General features: G+C 54.7%; 9 protein-coding genes across 9 annotated transcripts; 3 read left to right on the forward strand and 6 right to left on the reverse strand.

Annotated features, from left to right (window-relative positions):
- Positions 1 to 743: 743 nt before the first annotated feature.
- Positions 744 to 1,341, reverse strand: CDEST_15106 (uncharacterized protein; the record flags this gene model as incomplete). The annotated part of the gene is made up of 2 exons (XM_062931262.1): positions 744 to 1,128; positions 1,181 to 1,341. The coding sequence occupies 2 exons, from the start codon at positions 1,339 to 1,341 to the stop codon at positions 744 to 746; spliced, it is 546 nt and encodes a 181-aa protein (XP_062787313.1).
- Positions 1,342 to 1,906: 565 nt separating this feature from the next.
- CDEST_15107 (uncharacterized protein) lies at positions 1,907 to 3,622 on the forward strand. The gene is made up of 4 exons (XM_062931263.1): positions 1,907 to 2,353; positions 2,411 to 2,515; positions 2,580 to 3,021; positions 3,093 to 3,622. Exons 1-4 carry the CDS (start codon positions 2,189 to 2,191, stop codon positions 3,527 to 3,529), a joined length of 1,149 nt encoding a protein of 382 aa, XP_062787314.1. The 5' UTR covers positions 1,907 to 2,188; the 3' UTR covers positions 3,530 to 3,622.
- Positions 3,623 to 4,391: 769 nt separating this feature from the next.
- CDEST_15108 (uncharacterized protein) lies at positions 4,392 to 4,778 on the reverse strand (the record flags this gene model as incomplete). Its single annotated transcript, XM_062931264.1, has 1 exon — positions 4,392 to 4,778. One exon carries the CDS (start codon positions 4,776 to 4,778, stop codon positions 4,392 to 4,394), a length of 387 nt encoding a protein of 128 aa, XP_062787315.1.
- Positions 4,779 to 4,971: 193 nt separating this feature from the next.
- CDEST_15109 (Putative nitrilase/cyanide hydratase, carbon-nitrogen hydrolase) lies at positions 4,972 to 6,769 on the reverse strand. The gene is made up of 3 exons (XM_062931265.1): positions 6,266 to 6,769; positions 6,118 to 6,211; positions 4,972 to 6,066 (listed from the first exon to the last, which is right to left on the reverse strand). The coding sequence occupies exons 1-3, from the start codon at positions 6,311 to 6,313 to the stop codon at positions 5,093 to 5,095; spliced, it is 1,116 nt and encodes a 371-aa protein (XP_062787316.1). The 5' UTR covers positions 6,314 to 6,769; the 3' UTR covers positions 4,972 to 5,092.
- Positions 6,770 to 7,217: 448 nt separating this feature from the next.
- Positions 7,218 to 9,240, forward strand: CDEST_15110 (uncharacterized protein). The gene has a single exon (XM_062931266.1). The coding sequence runs from the start codon at positions 8,010 to 8,012 to the stop codon at positions 9,063 to 9,065; it is 1,056 nt and encodes a 351-aa protein (XP_062787317.1). The 5' UTR covers positions 7,218 to 8,009; the 3' UTR covers positions 9,066 to 9,240.
- Positions 9,241 to 9,444: 204 nt separating this feature from the next.
- CDEST_15111 (Putative major facilitator, sugar transporter, major facilitator superfamily) lies at positions 9,445 to 11,341 on the reverse strand (the record flags this gene model as incomplete). Its single annotated transcript, XM_062931267.1, has 7 exons — positions 9,445 to 9,551; positions 9,616 to 9,847; positions 9,906 to 10,216; positions 10,296 to 10,331; positions 10,391 to 10,512; positions 10,574 to 11,075; positions 11,149 to 11,341. 7 exons carry the CDS (start codon positions 11,339 to 11,341, stop codon positions 9,445 to 9,447), a joined length of 1,503 nt encoding a protein of 500 aa, XP_062787318.1.
- A 912-nt stretch (positions 11,342 to 12,253) lies between these two features.
- Positions 12,254 to 14,444, forward strand: CDEST_15112 (Putative sulfatase, alkaline-phosphatase-like, core domain superfamily; the record flags this gene model as incomplete). The annotated part of the gene is made up of 2 exons (XM_062931268.1): positions 12,254 to 13,737; positions 14,237 to 14,444. 2 exons carry the CDS (start codon positions 12,254 to 12,256, stop codon positions 14,442 to 14,444), a joined length of 1,692 nt encoding a protein of 563 aa, XP_062787319.1.
- Positions 14,445 to 14,835: 391 nt separating this feature from the next.
- CDEST_15113 (Putative glycoside hydrolase, family 3, glycoside hydrolase family 3 domain, immunoglobulin) lies at positions 14,836 to 17,314 on the reverse strand (the record flags this gene model as incomplete). The annotated part of the gene is made up of 3 exons (XM_062931269.1): positions 14,836 to 16,612; positions 16,665 to 16,974; positions 17,026 to 17,314. The coding sequence occupies 3 exons, from the start codon at positions 17,312 to 17,314 to the stop codon at positions 14,836 to 14,838; spliced, it is 2,376 nt and encodes a 791-aa protein (XP_062787320.1).
- Positions 17,315 to 18,248: 934 nt separating this feature from the next.
- Positions 18,249 to 19,723, reverse strand: CDEST_15114 (Putative alpha/beta hydrolase-1, homoserine/serine acetyltransferase MetX). The gene is made up of 2 exons (XM_062931270.1): positions 18,726 to 19,723; positions 18,249 to 18,668 (listed from the first exon to the last, which is right to left on the reverse strand). The coding sequence occupies exons 1-2, from the start codon at positions 19,616 to 19,618 to the stop codon at positions 18,473 to 18,475; spliced, it is 1,089 nt and encodes a 362-aa protein (XP_062787321.1). The 5' UTR covers positions 19,619 to 19,723; the 3' UTR covers positions 18,249 to 18,472.
- Positions 19,724 to 20,773: the final 1,050 nt, after the last annotated feature.

The raw sequence follows: 20,773 nt of genomic DNA on the forward strand, positions 1-20,773 counted from the left end.
AAAGCGACCACGCCACGGCCCACAAGGCGGAATGAATTGAATTTCATTATGGTGATATTTGGGGCCCTAATCACAACGGGGACGGGGTCCATCGTCGAGCACAGACAAGACGGGCCTCCGGATGCTACGGGAACTTTAAACGAACCTGTCCGATGGTTGTATGCACCTCCAGTTTACCCAAAATGAACTGCAGACTTTCGGCAAGAATTTCGATGGCGGGTTCCAAGTAACACACGGAATGGCATGTCTCGAGAAGGGGGGTTGGGGCCTTCAAGAGCTGGAAGATACCCCCCCTCTGGTGTGTTGCACTGGACCATGATATTCAATAGGGGCGCAATATCGAAGCGGCCACAGCACGCCCCCCGCAACAGAGATGGCTCCCGGAATTCTGTGTGTCTCATGGACTCATCAACGAGATGATTCCGTCCCGAGCAGACAGGGGAGTTTGTCCTTGGCTTCTGCAAAAGAGCCACTGGCGGGATTGGCTCTCATCAGCAGATGTGGGAGTTCCCCCCCCAAGTTGGAACTCCGCTTCAGTCCACACAACTAACACAACCCCTCATGGGCCCTCTCCCCGCCCATCTGATGAGCCGATAAGCCTGGACCACTTTGCAGTCGTCAGCCCTGGGGGAGAGTCTGGGAGGAGAAACAGACGATGGGGGAAAAACAAGACAGCGTCCGCCGTCCGCGAGGTTAGTGAAACCGGGCCCGTTATGGATCGATCCCTCGGGATGCTCTGCGCCTCATTTCTCTTGTGAGAATGGTGATGGACAAATCCTTGAGGGGGGAAAACAAGAGCTAACCCGTCTGGTACCGCAGCCCGATGCCCAGATTGTCTGCGGTAGGTCGGATGCAGGCGAACGAGTACCCTGGACAGCAAGGCAATACATGATGCAGAGAGCATTTGTGCCTGGATCATCCTCGCCAGGAACACGTTCGTCGCACGTCTGCTTTTGGGTGTCGTAATCTACAACCTCCATGCGCTTTTGCCCTTGCTGGGTCGAAAAGTCAACCGCCCTCCTCTTTGAAACTTCCGCCTCAACGGGTTTGCATACGCAAGCTCCCGGCGAACTCCCGAGAAGGTTCTGTCTACTGTTGTATGTACTCTCCCAGTCTCTGTCTCTGTCACTACACACTGTCCTCGACAGTATAAGCCTTCACCTTGCCTTGTCGTCCATACCTGTAGTCGCCGAGAATGACGCCGAAACTTTTGATGCGCCAGAATCGAACGTTGTACAGTGGAGGATGTAGAGGACGGCCCAGAACTTGGTCCCGGCGGGCACATCGATGGGCGAAGCATGCCCGTCTCTTCTTGCTCACCATCTCCGCGGTGACCACCATCGTCGACTCCTCCCTCCTCCTCTTCCACCACCACCACCACCACCACCTCTTCCTTGGCTGCCAAAACAATGACCCGGAGCATGTTTCCTCGCACGTCTCGCGGTCCGCAATCTTGTTCCACGGCCGTTTCCTAACTTAGTCGCAGTCCTACCCACCCACCCTACGATGTACCCTCCATCTGGCCCCCATCTGGACCCCCGTTCGTCCCTCGATGGCCCATGTATGTGAGGTCCACCTTTCTGTCTCTCACTCACTCTCCCTTTCTTCAAGTTCTCTCTCACCCTCGCCCTCCTGTGGCGCTGATGCAGGGAACCCGGCCCCCCCTTCCGCCATCTCTGCAGCAGTCTGCACACTGTCACGTCCGTCCACACGCCACCCGCACTCTCGGTTTTCCGCTACAGAAGCGGGAAGGAGAACGTTACAGGCCGGGTGCCTGGCAGAAGGAAGAGGAGGGTGTGGGTGGGTGGGCGGCCGGATGGTCTCTTCTCTTCTCTCTCTGTAGGTACTTACGCACACTTTTTTATGCCGTCCAATGAAAATTGCACCATCTTGACACTGCCGAGCATTTCGGGCTGACGGACGGGTTCTCCCTTTCCATAAGCCACCGAGTGGGAAAGGGTTGCTTGAGGGAAACCCAAAAGCCTAGGACATGAACATATAACCGTTCGTGGGGCCCTCCCCTCCGTCCCGCCGTCCCGGTCTGTCGGATTCTCCCTTGATCGCCGTCCACCTCCATTGCAATCTCCAGTGTGTCTCGCCCACGGGATTTTTGACCCCTCGAGGTCTACGACCTCCTTAGACCAGCCAGACGTCTCTGTGTGTGTTTCGATCAGCCACGCCCTTCGCCATGGTCGAGGGAAACCTACCTGGCGAGAGCAACGCGCTCATGGTCCAGGTGCCCGCCATCGTCTTCTTCGTCCTGACGCCCATCTTTGTGGGCATTCGGTTCTGGTCACGGATCAAGATGAGATCTGGCTTGGGCTGGGATGACTGGACGATCCTGTTCTCGTTCGTAAGTTCTAAATCTGGCTTCGTAAACTTGGAATGCCCACTGACAGCAGCCTCTCAGTTCTGCTGCCTGACCGTGTCAGTCCTGATGATGATTTCTTGCGAGTTTGGTTTCGGTCAGCATATTAAGAATCTCTCCAAGCCGAACAGGCTGATGACACTCAAGGTGAGTCCAACTTGTTGTTAAGATATTTCATCTCCCCTTGGAGTACCACCTAACCATCAGTCAGCTCTTCTATGTGGCCCAGATCTTCTACAAGATCACCATCAACCTTACCAAAGCCTCGATCCTGCTCCTCTACCTGCGCATCTTCGTGCAACGGTACTTTAGGATCCTATGCTACATCCTACTCAGCATCATCCTGGCGTACATGGTGGCTACGTCGGCTTCGTCCATCTGGCAATGCACTCCCATCCCCCGCGCATGGGACAAGTCCATCCCCGGCACCTGCATCAGCTTGACGATGAACTGGTACGCCAACGCTGGATTTTCCATCGCCACCGACATCCTCATCATGGCGCTACCCCAGCACGTCTTGTGGAAGTCGAAGCTTCCCATCAACCAAAAGAGAGCCCTCATGGTTGTCTTTGCCCTGGGTTTGTTCGTCACCATCACGAGCATCCTGCGTATGACGACACTGGACTTCTCTACCACTAGCCCGGACACCACATGTAAGTCGCACATGAGACTCCTCGCACCCGTCCGTCTCCTGGAGCAAGATGCTGACCACGACTTGCCATAGTCGATATCGCCTCTACCCTCTGGACCCTCGTCGAAGACAACGTCGCCATCATCTGCGCCTGTCTGCCCATGTGCCGCCTCCCCCTGACCTACATCTTCCCGTCCTATTTTGCCTCCAAGCAGGGCTCAAGCGCCGGGAGCTACAACATCAAGTCCGCCCCGCGCACAAACAGCAGCGCCTTCATCCACGCCGGCACGAGCCGCAACGACTGGCACCCGTACCAGGGCCGCGAGGAGAAGACCGGCATCCACCTGACGAGCGTGCAAGCCAAGCCCAAGGCCGGGGACGACACGAGTGAGGAGTACATCTTGCCGGCGGCGACGACGACGGACGCGAGGCATGTGAGAACCCCGAGCGAGGAAGCGGAGGACCGAAGGGCTATTAGGAAAACGATGGCGTTTCACATGACTTATGATGAGAGTGCGGCAAAAGTTTGAAGAGAGGAATGCGGAGGGCCGATACCAAAAAAAGGGGGAACGGACTTGAGGCAGTACTCTTGCTAGGAACATGTAGATTACCACCGCACCAGAGGCGAGGACCTATGGGGATTGCTGTGTGATTATTGACCACGTGTGATTCCACCGCTACCTCTGCACGCACTTATCAAGGGGTGTGGCGGGAGGCATCGCGAGGAACTTGGCCTTGTCTCCTCAGTGACCTGATCGACTAGCCAGCTACGCTGCTCATCAATGTGGACTTCATATAACTACAGAGCATTAGGTAAACCTGGAACTGATCTTCTAATAAAACCCCGAGGTCTCGGAACTAACACAAACAAAAGCCTGGTGATGTTGCTAATGTGTAGATGGAAAGTAGTCATGACTCTCACCAGGCCACCCAATGGCTTCGTAAACTCCAAGCCAAGTGAGGTATCGCCGTTTGATCGGATGAACATGACCCAAAATGTTTGAGGATCTTGGCCAGTTGTCCCGTTTCTCAAATCCCGCCAAATAATAGATAAAAAGATAATGAAGGAGGCGTTCATATACCCCAGATCGACGGTTCAGTTCAACTCAAGTCTCACTATCTGAGGTGACCAGGTTACTGTGTCAATGGATAGTCATTATTCACCAACATCAGGTCGCACTATGAATAGAATTTTAATAGTCAATAAACCTCATTTCATGTGCACTGGTTTAGCCAGTTTGTTGGTACTGATGCAAAACCACGACGGTGAAACGACCGTCTAATGGCAATTCCACTGGCTCTGTCTTATGAAGCTACTAAGTTGAGTATTAAACCACATTGTGCCCATGATGTATTCTTCCCACAGCCAACGTAACGACCGGGGCCTTCGGCTCATGAGCCGTAGCCACCGCCGTGACCACCGCCGGTACTACCGCCGGCACTACCGCCGTTACTATCGCATACTCGCTTGCCGAAGCCGCCAGATTTCAGTTCCCGCGATCCGACTTCGTGGTGAAGTCTGGCTTGAATCCGGTCGGTAAAGATGGCGCTGTCGTGTAGGTCGACGGTCTTTGGGTTGACGGTGCTGCGGACGGGATGCTCTTCGTCGCTGGCGAACACGAAAAAGGTGCCAGGGGCTGCGTTATCGCAGCTGGGGATGGCGACGACTTTGTTGTTTGCGTCGACGCAGAAGACCTTCTCGGCTGCCGCGCCACGGAGGGACAGGAAGGCAACAGCAGCGGCTTGGAGACGGTGCAGGGAGATGTTTTGGTTCTTCATGGCGATGAGTGGTATGTGTAGGTTGACTGGAAAGGAGTGTGAGCTTGGCTTGATGGCCTCGGTCCTAAGTCTTGTGATGGTAAAAGAGCGGACTGGGAGCTTTGTACTTTGAAGGAAAAAGAAATAAGAAAACAAGAAAATCTTTAGCAGTGAATGAATTTGGTCCAAATCATTGGCGACCCCATGGAAATATGGGCCAAAATGGCTTGAGATGAGATTCTATATGTACATGGGTTTTCTATTTACAAAAAGCGTGAATTTTATACAACCAAAGTTACTCGAGAAGTCCTCCAGACAGGTTCGGAGCATAGATTTCAAAGGTTCGTGGCGGGCTTCGTGGCAGGCTCCTTAGCAACCCGCTTGCCGGTGGCCTCGTGCTCGTGCAGTTCAGGCTTGGAGTCCAAGGGGCGGTCCAGTCCGAGGCGGTGGTAGGTGCTGTATGAAGCAATGCCGCCCTCGGGGTCGGCCTCGGTGACGAGCTCCTTGCGGCGGGTGTCGACCAGCAGACGGATGAGGTCGGGGCGCATGTAGTGGCCGGCGAAGTCGGCGAGAACCTTGGTGAGGTGGTTCTCGTTGAGGTCAATGTCGACGAACATCAGACCGTCAAAGTCCTTGTCCGGCTTGGCGACCAAGCTGCCGTCGGGCTTGTAGATGCGAGCGTGGCCGTTGTAGACGGAGGGGTCCGTCTCGGGCTCGACTCCCTCGGGGGTGTTCTTCTTCAGTCCCTCGACCGAGAGGCGCTGGAAAGGAGCCAGGACCCAGGTGCCGGTCTCGATGGCGTAGGCAGGGGTGACGAGGTCGGACGCAGGGTCGGCGTAGTTGGTGGCCGGGTCGGGAGCAACCTGGCGCTCCTTGCCGGGGTAGACGGGCCAGCCGGCGATGTGGACCTGCTCGCCCTGAGAGACGTTGAGGGACTTGAGGAAGGGGTTCATGTTCTCCCAGCAGTTGAGCTGGCCGACGCGGCCGATACCGGTCTCGGTGACGGACATGAAGGTGTCGCCGGAGCCGTCGCCGTAGACGAGCTTCTCGACGTGGGTGGGCTTGATCTTGCGGCGGTGGTTGATGACGGTGCCGGTCGGGTCAATCAGGACCTGTGAGAGGTAGAGGGTGGCGTGGTCAAGCTCGGAAAAGCCCATGGAGACGAAGATCTGGTTGTCGCGGGCAGCGCGGCGGATGCGGCGCATCTCCTCCGAGTCGACGCGCAGCGAGTTCTCGCGGTACTTCTTGAGCATGGGGAGAGACTGCATGTAGGTGACCTTCCACATCCAGTAGGGGTAGCCGGGGACCCCTAAGAAATGTTAGTATCATGGGGATGAGGGAGAGACGAAACAAAACTTACAGACTTCGGGGAAGGCGACCAGTTTGCAGCCGGCTTGACCAGCCTCGTTGATGAAGTTGATGGTCTTTTGGACACCGGCCTCAAGGTCGAACCACTGGGAAAGTCAGCAATGCTCGCATTTGAGTCTTGGTGCGTATAGAAGTCTTACACCGGGCTCGGAGGTGACAGCGGCGGCCTTGTACTTGGTGATGGGCATGTTGGCGGCGATGGTTGTTTCGAAAACTTTCAACGGAAGTAAGTTGTTTAGTTAAAACTTGAATCTTGCTGATATACCAGGACTGATTGTGATGAGGTGAAGAGAAATAGTTCGAGTTTGCCGAAGCTCTTCACGTCCTTTTATGCTTTCTTCCATCTCGATTGTTGCTGGCATCAAACGACCAAGGTGATGTCTTCGGGCTTTGGGGAACGTTCTGTCCATTGGCCATCTGCTGGCACTCGAGGAAGGTTGGTTGGGACTGACATTGTTGGCAAAAACTTCAAATGCCGTCTGTGTGGTAGCTGATGATACAGGCAAGGCATTCGAGCTCAAAACGAGCAAGTTTTCTGTTCCGAGCTCGGGTCGAGTGGCTCGTCCATGTCTTTGTGGCGTGACCAAAAGTCAAAGGCCTGCAAAGTGCCGAGAGGGTAACCAGCAAGGGAAAGAAACAGCTACAAGTGAGTCAGTTATTGCGGACATTGTCAATGTCAAAACCCTTGGAAACCACACCGGGATGGGGATGGGGGAAGGCTCTCCACGAGCGCAATTCCGAGACTTGCGAGCTTTGTCCGGAGTCACACGAACTCGTCGCAAAAGCCGCGCCCAAAAGTGGCATGATGTGAGTGACGTAAACATCCACCGACTGCCGTGATTGTCCGGACCGATCAGGCGAGATCTTGTGGATATCCTTGGTTAGTTCCCGTCTTCCCGGCGGGGGATTCGAGGTACAACTCCCGGGGCCATCGCCGGAGGTGGATCCCGGGGTCTGGAGTTTACTTCGGTTCAAACCCCGGGAGGGCCAAACGCCTGAATCAGCTGATCATCGGGAAGACTCGGTCGCGGTATATGTACGGAGAAACCCGAGTGTCATGCGAGGGCAGGAATCTTAGTGTTGATTGCTTGTCTCTATTTCTGTTCACATCTGATTCGGTGATTTCCTGGGCATAAATATACATGTTCGGCAGCCTCTGCGTTATTTGTCAAGCATCCTCCTACCTGCAGGTATTTTGCGTCGAAGTCTATCTCTTATTCTTGAAGTCCATAAAGATTGAAGCCAACGATTCATGATCTGATTGCTCAACGTGTCTTGACACATCTGCATTCGACCACGTTAAGCTGGGATATGCACAGCCATGGACGTTGCGATGCAAATATCTGTAAAGTGTACCCAACCGCCATGAAACAAACCACACTTAGGCCGAGTCTCGGTTTGAAGAAACAATAGTCAAGATGTTTTCAAATCTATGGAAAAATATTAGGTATTGAGGGATGAGAGAGACCCGTCTCGTCAAACCAAACAGATGTCATGGTGTGATTCACAGCTGATGAATCAAAGTGTAGACGCGAATGATCATGGATCATGATCTTTCCTTCCATTTCCTTCCGTCTTCTTCATAGAGTTTCTGGCCAGAAGGACTTTCTGGTGTTTCTGTATGTCAATCAGGCAAGCAAGATCGGCGAATATTGCACTACTACTTTCTACCTTGTTCAAAGAAGCTTCAGGTCTTAGGGGAAGGCATTGTTCCTCCAACAGGCGCCAGGAAAGAGGCCGCCTTCGAGACGACCGAGACAATGATGGAGGAAAGACAGCCTTGAGCCGTTGTTTCTCGTTTTATGTTTCTCCTCCATCCGGGAAACAGCATCTTCGTCTGTTGGCCTTCCATGTACTCGTCCGCTGCATCGAACCCAGAGTGACATGACCGGCGCAGACCATCTGCCATGCATCGTCTCTAAATTCTGCCTGCAACATCTCAACACCCCCTTCGACAGCCCCCGTGCGAATATCATTACGACAGCCCGCCATCACCACCGGTTGATCCTTGTAATCGAAATCATGCTTACCGAACTCGAGCGTGCCATACGTTTTGGCGCTCTTTTGGGGCGAATCGAGAGCCTCCGCGAGAAAATCAACCGAATCCACGACAGCGAACCAGGCGATTTCGCCACCTTCGTCGCCCAGATACCTGTCTCGAACGATCCTGATTGGGATGTTGAAGAGAGCCTGTCAAATGACGTCTGTAACGCCTGGGCAGCATGGGAAGACGCGACCTTGGAATCACATACCGTCTCCTCTCCCGAGAGTTCGAACGCCGCCGCCGCCGCCGCCGCCGCCACCTCGTCTCCTCCCAGTAACGAGCGACTCGACAAGTCAACCCTCAGTGATACACAATCTGACGCCAGTACTCTCGCAATACTTGTTCAAAAGTTTATATACAGGCCGAAGTGCATCAAAAAGGACGATGGGGATGGACAACCGAGCGCCATGCAGTACTTGGGCCAGTCGAGCAACGGATCACCAAGTGGATTAAAGGCTACAGCAACAACGGCTTTGACGGCTGTTTCGACCACGGCTACACTACAATCCACTTCGGTTCATCTTCAGCCACTGACATCCGCATCGGCATCTTCGTCGGCCTCTGCGTCGGCCTCCGCGTCGACATCAGCTTCGGCATCCGCAAATGTGGCGCATGGTATCGTCACCCAGATCCGGCCAGAAGGATCCAAAGTCCGTCGGATGAGGCGCTTCTTTCGATTACGGGATGAACTGGTCGGCTTGCTATCTGTGTTCAACGTCTTGGAGAACCAGGAAGAAGATGTCGAACAGGCCAGAAAGCAGTGCATGGAAAACTACCGACGGAGGAGAGAGCAAAGAACGGCGCATCCACTGAGACAGAGTATGGCGATGGAGGAACACGAAGATATCTCAGATAAGAGGCTTGGAAAACAACGAGAGAGAACAGTATGGTGGTGAAGAGGTCGCTGGATGGATGGGTTTCCTCTTTCAGAATTGGACAGAATGGTCGATGAAGTAGTCGTCGGTGAGGGTTTTTGTTTTTTACACAGTGAGCGGGCACACCAGGTGTTTTCTAGGGCGCCAGTAGCGGAAAACAACAACTGAATAGAAACTAGAAGAGAATCATGACGTTGAACCAAGCTTCAAATTGAGTGTTCTTCGCGCATTTTGGTGACGGCATTAATGCCATTATTCCTTGGGTTTGCCTGCGTTAACATTCACACTCCAACCCCCAAAGATAACAAATAGAGAATTCTTCATTGGGCTACCTGTCACTGACTATGTATGATCCAGCATGGGATATGATCTAGCGTTTTGCCATGGCCATGCTCACTTGCTACTCCTTTCGGTCAATGTTCTGCGGAACTCGAGTGGCATCCTGGTCCCCGCTACGCTTCTCCAGGGAGTTTTCGGCGTCACTTCCAAGGATCTTTCTCGAGAACACTACAGAAAATCATTAGCGATGACACAGGATTTTACGCTGTTGCAGTTATGGAATATCACTTACGTGCGTCCATCTCCTCGAGGGATTTGCCCTTCGTCTCCTTGATGAAGAACCAGACGAACACGACGAGGGCCCAGTTAAAGATGCAGAACATGAGAAACGTCCTCCAGCCGAGGTTCTGCACTGCATGAGGCGTGACCTGAGAGAAGACGAAGTTGAAGAGCCACTGCGTCGAGGTACCGATAGCGATACCGGCCTCGCGGATGCGGGTCGGGAAGACCTCGCCCATGTACACCTGCTCCACGGTCAGCCAGGGTCCTCGGTGTGAAACAACAGAAAACGGCATAACTTACCCAGGGGGCGGGGCCCCACGATATGTTGTACGACATGGCCTCGAGGTAAATCATCGTCATCGAGGCAATGGCCGTCGAAGTCAAGCCCTGGTCGATGGACTTGGGCGGGTGAGTGGCGGTCAAGCAGGCGATGATGAGCATGTAAGTGCCCATCAGGAACGCTCCGCCGAGGAGCGAGCCGCGCCGGCCGATACGCTCAACGAGGAACAAGAGGTAGAAGAGGCACGAGATGACCTTGACGAGGCCGAAGAAGCCCGTGATCAGGAGGTTGTTCTGTCCCGCGCCCACCGCCGCAAAGACCTGGGGGGCATCTTCAAAGCAGAGTCAGTACAGGATCTAAGAAAGAGAGAGTTTGTGTCTGTGTGTATGTGTTTGGGTCACAGTTCTTACAGTATGCCAAGGAAGTGTTGCCGGTAAGTTGGACACCTGCGCATTGTGTTAGTACGTTGATTGGAAAGTATTATCCATGATGCACAGAGACTTACCAATCTGGAGGGCAATGATGAGGAAGATGCGGTATCGGTTGACGGGCTCGTTCAGCTCTTTCCACGTAAGCCCTTCCTTCTGGTGCTGCTCTTCCTCTATGCTGGAGATAATTTCGGCAAACCTGAGGAAAAAGTCAGTATTAGTACTATACGGTCAAGTTGGTGTTAGCAAAGCCAGCATACTCTTCTTCTACCTCGGGGGTGTGCTCGCCGCCGCGGACCCAGATCAGCGACTGCAGCGCTTCCTCTCGCCGACCCTTCTTGGCCAACCACCGCGTGCTCTCTTTGCAGAGCAACATGCCCAGGCCGAGGATCGCACCGGGAACGAGCTGCAGGCCGACGGGGATCTGCCACTGCATGGTCGAGGCCTTGACGTGCTTGCTGACGCCGTAGTCGACAAAGTACGAGGTCATGACGCCCATGGTGAAGAAGAACTGGAACATGCTGCCGAGCGTGCCGCGGATGTTCTTGGGCGCCATCTCGGCCGAGTACATGGGGATGACGACGGTGGCCATGCCGACGCCGACGCCGCTGACGACGCGGGCGACGTAGAAGGCGGCGAGGGAGTGCGTGTTGATGGTCTGGACGACGGCGCCGGCGCAGAAGATGACGGAGGCGAGGATGATGGACCACCGGCGGCCGTACTTTGCGGTGAAGGGCCAGATGAAGAAGCAGGAGAAGAAGGCTGGCGTTTGCCGGGACTAGGTGTTAGCTGCCCGTCTTATGGAACAATGAATCGAATTGTGACAAAAACGTACCGCCCGCCTGCAGCAGACTCGTCGAGTTGGAGCCGACGCTGGCTTTCTCAGCCGGGCCATATCGGAAGTCTTGCTGGAAGCCCTCGAATGTGAGGATGCCGCCGATGATGCCCGTATCATAGGCAAACAGGAACGACCCGACGCAGCAGAGCGCTACGAGATAGACGGCTCGAAACGTGCCTAGTCGTGACATGGTTTGTGCAATGCAATAGATCCGAGTCTCCTGTAAAGAGTGAGTTGCTTCGGAAAGACAATGACAATAGCTCAATGAAGGGGTTGGGATGCTGCGTGGGTGGGAACTACTACTAGCTGGACGTGAAAACATTCAACGTTGGTCAAAGGGGCCATGAAGTAAATATTCACTCGGGAATAGAAATCTCTAAACTGGTCATGTCCCAACGGCTCAGCACGCCATATCAAAAACATCCAATACTGAAGCATCATAGGATCCAGCGGTTCGCTCGAGAGCCGCAACTCCTCGGGGCCATTGCCTAGATTCTCCCAAGCACGCAATTCTAGCCCTGTTCCGAGAAGCTGGCATTGGGCCATGCCCGCGCGACTAACACGACCCCGTTGTTTTCTCTTTTCGTCAATGAAAACAGCTGCCGGTAGTCGGTCAGTTGGCTGGATCTGGCTTGGTTCCAACACACCGGAGACACCTCCACATGCCTGTTTAGGATGCCGGACCGACTACCGAAGGACATAAGCCGGTGTGGAGCACAACCCCCCGGCGAGATTCCATGGCGCTGCGTATCCGATCCTGTCGGCTCCCCTTTCACGATGGGAGCTTCTTTTGGAGGGGTTCACGCCGGATATCGTGAAGACATCCCTTTACGGATCCATCACCAGATATATCTCCACCGAGCAAGGTTACTATGAGCCGATGAGATGCAGCTTTGAGGGGACCCCGAGCTAGACTCAGCTAGCCAGCTTAACTGAATGCCCCTCCTTCTCCCCCCCCCCCCCCCCCCCCCCCGGTAGCTCTAATAAAGGAGCTCGGCGCGTCCTCTGCCCGTGTTACGTGTTTTTCCTGCCGTCTTCCGCCATCGAGTTCCTCCCTTCCGGTGTATTGTCAGTGTCTTGTCAGTGACAACAACCGCCCAGCATGACGAGCGCCAGACCCAACATCATCTTCATTATGGCTGATGACCATGCCTCCAAGGCCATCAGTGCTTACGGGGCGTGCATCAACCATACCCCCAACATCGACCGGCTCGCAGAGGAGGGCATGAAGTTCAACCACTGTTATGTCACCAACTCGATCTGCACGCCGTCGCGGGCGGCCATCCTCACCGGAACCCATAACCACGTCAACGGCGTTATGACGCTCAACGACAACATCAACAAGCATCTCCCGAACGTCGCAAAACACCTTCGAACTGGCGGGTACAGGACGGCAATGGTTGGCAAGTGGCACCTGGGCGAGGGCAAAGCACATGAGCCAACGGGCTTCGACTACTGGTCAGTCCTCCCGGGCCAGGGAGACTACTGGGACCCCGAGTTCATCGAGGAGACGGGGGCGAGGGTCGAGAACGGCTACGTTACGGACATCATCACCGACAAGAGCCTGAACTGGATCTCGGAGACGACCAGGGACACGGAGAAGAAGCCCTTCTTCCTCATGTGCCACCACAAAGCGCCACACCGCTCATGGGAATATGACGAGAAACACAAGAAGCTCTACACCGACCCGATCCGCGTCCCCGAGACCTACGACGACGACTACAAGAACCGCGCCAAGGCAGCCAAGGTTGCCAAGATGCGCGTGGCCGAGGACATGACTTACCAGGACCTGGGACTCATACAGCCGGACGGCGGCAACGCCGTGGGCGAGCGGGTGGTGCAGGAGTCCGGGTCGGCGCAGCGCAAGGTCCCGGTCGACGCGAAGAGGCTGATCGACAAGGAGGACGGGACGGTCTTCACGTTCAAGAGCGCAGATGACCTCGCGCACTTCAAGTTCCAGCGGTACATGCAGCGGTACCTGCGCGTCATCCAGTCCGTCGACGACAATGTCGGGCGCATGCTGGACTACCTCGAGGAGAACGGGCTGGCGGAGAACACAATCGTCATCTACACCTCGGACCAGGGCTTCTTCCTCGGCGAGCACGGCTGGTTCGACAAGCGCTTCATGTACGAGGAGTCGTTCCAGATGCCGTTCCTCGTCCGGTACCCGGCGGCCATCGCCAAGGGCTCGGTGTGCGACGACATCATCTGCAACGTCGACTTCGCGCCGACCTTTCTCGACCTCGCGGACCTGACGGTGCCGAGCTACATGCAAGGCGTGTCCTTCCGACGGCTGCTCCAGGGCGACACGCCGGCAGACTGGCAGCAGGTCGCCTACCACCGCTACTGGATGCACAACGACATCATCCACCACGCCTACGCGCACTACGGCGTCAGGGACCAGAGGTACAAGCTGATCTACTGGTACAACGAGCCGCTGGAGATCGAGGGCGCGAGGCCGGGCGGCGAGGAGGACAAGGAGTGGGAGTTGTTCGACTGCGAGAAGGACCCGTTGGAGCTGTTCAACGTCTACAACGACCAGGCGTACGAGGAGGTTGTGAAGCACATGACACAAGATATCATGCAGTGAGTCTAAGCATGGTGGGCGTGGTATGAGAACCACGCCATCCCATCTAGGCCACCAAGAACGTAGTAGTTCATGAGCTGGATTTAAACTTTTGCATTCCTCCCGATCACTTATTTCTCTTTTCGTACATCGTATCCAGCCGGCCCATTGTATGTCCCTCTTCGAGGCCCCTCTTGTCTGTGACATCTCTGAGTTTCAGCACGCTCAACGGCGTTCCGGTTCCTTGGGTCAGGGACAACTTGTCAGGCGCCGTCTCAGGTCTCCTGGTTGTCATGAATCAACGTAAGACGTGTCACTGTCATGATAGTTGGACGCTGGTCTGTCTATACGTGTAAGTCGAAGGCATCCGGACGACGCCAAGGGGAATAAATACGGACTGAAGGTCCGCCAAATACAACACAACATCAGCTCAACTCATCACGCCATCCATCGCTTTTCACTTTTACAACTACCAATTACTTCTCTAAGTATTTTTTAAAACAGACTTTCTGGTTAAAGTCCCCCTCTCATCAAAATGAAGTTCTCCGCCGTCCTCCTCTTCGTCGCATCCGTCGCCGCTGTTGCTCTCGACACCGATGTCCCCCCTGCTCTCAGCCAGCCTGGTCGCCGGGGTGTCGACTGCGGCGCCTGTGACCGGCTGAACTTCTGCCCTGGCAAGCCCAACAACAACGTTGAGTGCGAGCTGGACGGATGTTGCAAGAATTAGATCACAGCGTCGGCTTTGGTTGCCGGAATAAAAGGAACAACCATCATGTGTGTACCATGCTATCCCCATTTACATGTGACGTTAACCAACAGCAGCAGCAGCTGTAGTTCGTGTTAGCAAGTAACACATGCTATATTCCCCAGGATTCATTGGCAGCCAGCACGTTTATGGAAAAGGAAGCTAGTTACCTTTTAGTGTTCACAAGGAGCGGGCGCATCTTCTTTTTATAGTATAGACTTTTACATCGAAAGTTTATTTTACATTATACTGTTGCCGGTTCCTTTCATGCGTAGCATTGGGGCTGGTATTACTGATCTTGCAAGGTCCCTGATGAAAAGCGTTGACTGTGTATCTATAGAAGCAGCAGCCACCACAGTTGGTACGGGAAATCTCAAGTCAGCGTGACGTTCAGACTTTGGAGATCTTCGGCTCTGGAACTGCTCCCGACCCAAAAATTGTAGAGGCCCTTCTCGACCGTCCACTCTCCGTCGATGAAGTATCCCAGCTCCTGGAAAGAAATAGTCAAGTCTACCTGCTTAGACTCTCCGGCCGCGACGTCAATCTTCTCGAAGCGAATAAGCTTCATGACAGGAAACTCAATCTGCGTGTACTCTGGGCGGAAGTAGAGCTGCACCACCTCTTTGCCCGCGACGCTCCCCATGTTCGTCACCGTAGCCGTGACGATCACCTGGCCATCCTCACTGCAAGCATCGTCAGTGCTGTTGTTGCTGTTTGTGCGACACCGCAGCGACGTCGAGGAGATGTCGAAAGTCGTGTAGCTCAGACCGAAGCCGAATCTGATGGGCGCATAGCGGGTGAGCTCCGGCAGGTGCCAGTCGTACTCAGTCGCCGCGCCAAAGCCACCCTCGTCGTCCGAGGGGAAGTAGTCGTACGCAACAGGAAAAGCGCCCTCGGCTTCGGGAAACGTGATGGTCAGTTTGCCGCTGGGGTTGACGGTGCCGAACAGGATCTCGGCGAGGGAGTCGGCCGTGAACTCTCCCGCAAGCCACGTGTGGAGGATCGCCTTGGAGCGCTTGGTCGATTCGTTGAGAAGAAAGGTCTGGCCGCCGCTGAGCACGAGGATGGTGGGCACGCCGGCGTCGAGGACGGCGTCAAGGAGCCGTTGCTGCAGACCCGGGAACCCCAAGTCGGAATGACTGAAGCCCTCGCCATCCGTACGATGCAGGGACTCGTACGAGTTGTCGAAAGACCCCCAGCCGGAACCGAGAACCACGACGGCGAGGCCGACCTCCTTGGCCACGGAGACAGCCTCATCGATGCCCGAGCTGTCGTTTGAGCTCAGGATGTCTACGCCCGCGACGAACTTCACGTTCTCGGCGCCAAGCTGTCGCTCGAGGCTGCGGCGGAACGTGCTGCCGTAAGACGGGTCAGATGCGTTGTTTGCGGCGTATTGTCCGGTGTTGAGGATGTCGGCATAGGGCCCAAGCAGCGCGACTCGAGTTGCGCTGCTCTGCTGCAGGGGCAGCGTGCCGTCGTTTTGCAGAAGCACGATCGCTTCGCGCGAGATGTTCCGGTTGACCTCCAGATGCTTCTCGTTGCGGAGAGTCGCGTTGAGGTTCTCGATCGAAGGGAGCGGCAAGTCGAAAATGCCGGTGGCGAACTTGATCTTGAGGATCGCTCTGACCGAGTCGTCGATGAGTCCGGCGATTTCCGAGTTGTTGACCGAGTTGATCAGCGTCGGGAAAACGGATGGCGGCCGAGGAGACAGCTCGTGTTCCAATCCGCCACGGATGGCCTTCAGCCCGGCGTCCTGAAAGGACGTGGCAACCTTGGCCTGCGTGTACATGTTCCGGATGGAGCCGGCATCGGACATGATTAGCCCTTTGAAGCCGAGCAGGTCTCGGAGTATCTTCTTGTTGAGATATCTGTTCATGGACATGGGGACTTGGTCCACGCTGGCGTAGGAGACCATGAGCGACAACGGGTTCGACTCCCTGATGGCCTTGATATATGGAGCGCCCATGTCGTTGAGAATATGGTTCAGGCCGCCCTGGATGCTGGCTGTGTTGACACCGCCGCTGCTGGACCCATAGACCCAGTGCTTGATGGTCGTGGCCACCTTGACAAATCCGTTCGCGTCTTTCTCTTGCATCGTGTTGATATAGTGTGCAGCAAACTCACCGACTAGATACGCATCCTCGCCGAACCTGAATCAACCTAGTCAGCCAAAAAGTCGGTTGACAAAGTAGGGATGCTTACATCTCGCCGTTTCGTCCATTTCTGGGGTCTTTCGCGAGGTCGACCTCGGGTGACAGAACCCAGTGGGTGCCCATGGCGATGTTCTCCTCTCGGATGGCAGCGATGGCTTGCTCGTAGAGCGGAATGTTCCACGTGGAGCCCATGGAGATGGCTCCCGGAAACATGGTTCCGCCCGAAATCATCAGTCCATTGACCGAGTCTGCAATGGTGATGTACGGGATCCCGAGTCTCGTGTTGTTGATTTGATCGGCTCGGACACGGTTGGCAATGGGCAGCAGGTCATGGGCATAGTTCTGGGGTGCCCCGAATCCTAAGATGATTTAGTTGACAGGTTCCCGGACTGTGTTATAAGTAGGGAGACGTTTGTGGCTGCAATTACCGATCTGTCCATTCTGCGTCTTTCGAATTTCTTCAAACGACGTCTCGTTGTACGACACCTTTCCGCCCACCGTCTCAGCGAGTCTCCGAATGCCACCAAGCTGGCCTACTTTCTCTTCCCATGTCATGAGCCGGAGAAGGCTGTCGGCTCGTTCCTCGGGAGTGAGGGATGAGTCTAGGTGCGCCGAGCCATTGGACGGAGATACCGCGGCGGCGAGGCCGGCTAGCGGGCAGAGGGCCGCGACGAAAGTTGATACCGCTACTTTGACCATTCTGACTGCAACCTCCTCTGGAGATCACCGAGAGAATATTGGCGGATGAAACAGCTGATGGAGGGCGACTAACCAAAGCGGTTTGTCATGTCACCGGTCCAAGTCAGAACTTATAACCATCAAGACAAGAGCACGTCATTGCTATCTGGCCCACGCTCTACCAGGAGCTTGGGCAACCGCTCCACCTCGAAGGATTTCTCCAGGAGATTTGGAAGCATAGGCCGGACCACGGTCCCACTTAGTCGGCCGGCACTCCGAGGTGTCACGCCGGGTGTCGGCCGGCAGTCCCGAACGGGTAAAGTCGCCCAGAATAATCCCAGCCAGTCCACGATGGCGCCATCGCATCGAAGAACGCGCATTCCGGTGCAAAGAGCAGCTTTGGAGATCCCAGATATAACCTGCAAGCCAGCGAGGAAGACGAGTTTTTGCTGTCGACCACGCTTTGGATAGGGAGAGGAACCAATCGCTCGTCGCCGCTTTCAAAGGAAGGACGATGCCAGGTGCCAGGCCAATCTCCGCCTTAACAAAGTGTACTGTGTTGTTCATGGGATCCGACGTCATGAGGACTTCGCTAAATACGCCAGAAGTGGCCAAGCTTTGCTCTTCGTAGGATGGGGGGCGGAGCATACGCCAGGGTTCGCAACGCCTTCTGATCATGAGCAAATACGGTATCCAACTTACCCAAGGCGTCAGTCGAGCCCTGCTGCATTTGACATCCTGACGTTGCGAGTGAGGAGAGGTAGAGGCAGTTTGCGCAGCGCTACCTAGGCATGCACTATCAAGTCGGACGTGCTTATGCTGTTGCAGGCAATGCTACCTTGTATAGCGAGCCTGACTGCTGCCTGATGTCTCATTTACAAATGACTAGTCGTTACGGCCGAGGGAATTTCGGAGTATCTTGCCGCGTCTGAAACGTCACGATGTTTGTGTGGCTGAAACCTGGACGTTGACGTTTCTATCAAGACCCTCGGCAAGGCCGGTGAATGTGTGCGGAAGATACGAGACTGAGTAAGAAAAGGCCGCGTTTACTGAGTTCTTGCTACCATATCTATGTTGCTCAGTTTCCAAGTTAGGCTGTAACAAGCTCGGCCAAGTGACATTTGTATGAGCGCCCACAGATTCATATGCAAAGCAATCCAACAATACCTTCTCTGTTCTTCAGCGAATCGGCAACTCTTTGGCACCTCTGTGGGGTGCAGCTGAGAAGATCCCCTTTAGCTTGTCGTCCAGCCACTTGACATCTTCAAAGTTGCCCGGCGGTCCTCCGGCCCAGTGCCCCCAGATGGACGGGAAGACGGCCAGTTCACCGACACCCTCGCTCATAAAGTCGACCTCGATTTCGGAATCCTCGGGCCTATGGCCAGTTGTCAGTAGGAATGTGGCAGTGTTTGCGCCGAGGAGAGACTCTTACGGGAAGTAGAGGTCTGTCTTGGACGGCAACACCAAGGTTTTGGCCTTGATGCTTGCCATGGCCTTCTTGAAGTCGCCGTTGTACGGCTCCTGCTTGCTCACGTCGGCGTCCTGCCAAGTGTGGAGCATGACGAGGAGGTTCTCGGGGTCCTTGCTCAGAGCCCACTTCTCCCAGAAGTTCTGCATGAAATCCTCGAGATCCTTGGCCTGGTAGTGCTCCTTGTAGACCTCGTGTCGGTAGAAGGCCTGGGAGAAACCCCAGCCGGCATACCCGCGACCAAAGCTCTTTAGGCCGACCTGTTTCTCCTCGTCGGACCAGACCCGGACGGACTTGTCTTCGGCCGCTGTGGCTCGCCCCTTGGTGCTCCCTGCCGAGCTGATCTTCTTCGCAGCGAGGAGCGCCGATTTGACACCCTCCAGAAAGACTTGGTTGTGCAAAGCGCACTTGGCGGCGCCGCAGAAAGGGACGCAGATGTCCATGAAATCGGGATACTGTGTCGCCCACTGGAACGACTGCGCCGCACCCATCGACCACCCCAAAACTGCCCTCAGATGCTTAATCTTGAGCTCCTCAGTCACCAACTGGTATTGAGCACGCACGTTGTCGTAGAAGGATACATCGGGGAACGGGTTGACATCCGAGTTGGACGGGCTGATGGACTCTCCGTTGCCGAAGAGCGCGGGGATGACGATGAAGTACTTTGACGGGTTGAGAGTCTTGTCGTCCCCAATCAGCCACTCATTGTCCGCAATGGCGCCGGAGAACCACGTCGGGTAGACGACGGCCGGGAGGGCAGGGTCGCCGAACGTTTTGTAGGCGAGCCAGGCTCCGGACAAGGTTTCGCCGTTCTGGAGCTTGAAGTCGCCGAGCGCGAACTTCTTGATATCGGTCATGACGGGAGAGAACGTGATGGCCTGGTGGGTGTCGAGGATTGTTGAGATGAAGAAGAATCAGGAGTCCTCGCAACGACGATGACGACGGGAGTCCTGTATCTGTTAACAAGCAGCAGAAGAGGAGAACTTGTTCAGCCACAAGATAAGAAGAGGCCTTATCTTTCGTCATCAGCATGTTGTTGTCAGCCACACTTTGGTCAGCCGACCCAAGCCGTGAGTCCCGAACCCGGTACTGGGATGCGGCTTGGTGGCTTTAGCCGGGGTTGTAAGCTAAGACAGACAGTAAGTGTATTCTCCGCACTTGTCATGTATTAGCGGTTCCATTTGTTCCTCTGTCTGCGTGAACTCTATCAGGGTTATAAGTCTGGCTTGTATTGTCGTACAGGCAGTCAGCTCGCAGCATTATTGCATGTATTATTAATTGCAGTTGTGATTTGGTGACATCTTATCGACCAAGCATTGACACAGGACCGAAGTTTGTATCTCTCCAAGAAGGGTTCGTTGCCTTTTCTCAAGGTTTTCCTGGAATATGAAATCGCGACTGAGTTTTTGACTTTAGCTTATCGAATTATTTTTCTCTCCCGAAATCAAATTTGTGATGTTGTCATACGTGCAAAATAGTCCGATCGCAAGAAGAAAAAAGTAGCCTGGCTCCGGCCACGTCATTTTTGGTGTAAAACGAAGAGAGTATCCAGTGATGGAAATCTAGAGGAACGAAATCTTGAAGCCCTCACATAGCAGGAAACCCCGAAAGAATAAAACGAAAATTGATAGCCTGTCGCCAGGTTTTAGAACTCAACCTGTTCTTCCTGTTGAATGGCCAAGGGTGAACGAGAGGAGTCGGTGTCAGGGCATGAGTATTTCCACTCGGAAACCTCTCTATGCCATATAACCGATCCGCTTGGTTCGGTTCTGAAAGCTTCCTGGTTCATAGGTGCGCGTCTGTCAGTGCACGAAGGAGGAACAGGTTGGCGGCACTTGCACGCTTAGCATCTAACTGTTCAAGGTACTGAACATGGCGCCGGTGGTCTGTCGAGACATCGACAGCTCGCCCGCAAGGCCTTAATCGAAGAGCCCTTGAACAAGGTGATCCGGACTTGGCGATATCTTTGAGCCTTGGGCAAGCCTCATGATGCTCCTTATCCTTGTCAGAGA

Source organism: Colletotrichum destructivum, chromosome 10 (genome assembly GCF_034447905.1).
Source record: "Colletotrichum destructivum chromosome 10, complete sequence".
NCBI lineage: Eukaryota > Fungi > Ascomycota > Sordariomycetes > Glomerellales > Glomerellaceae > Colletotrichum > Colletotrichum destructivum.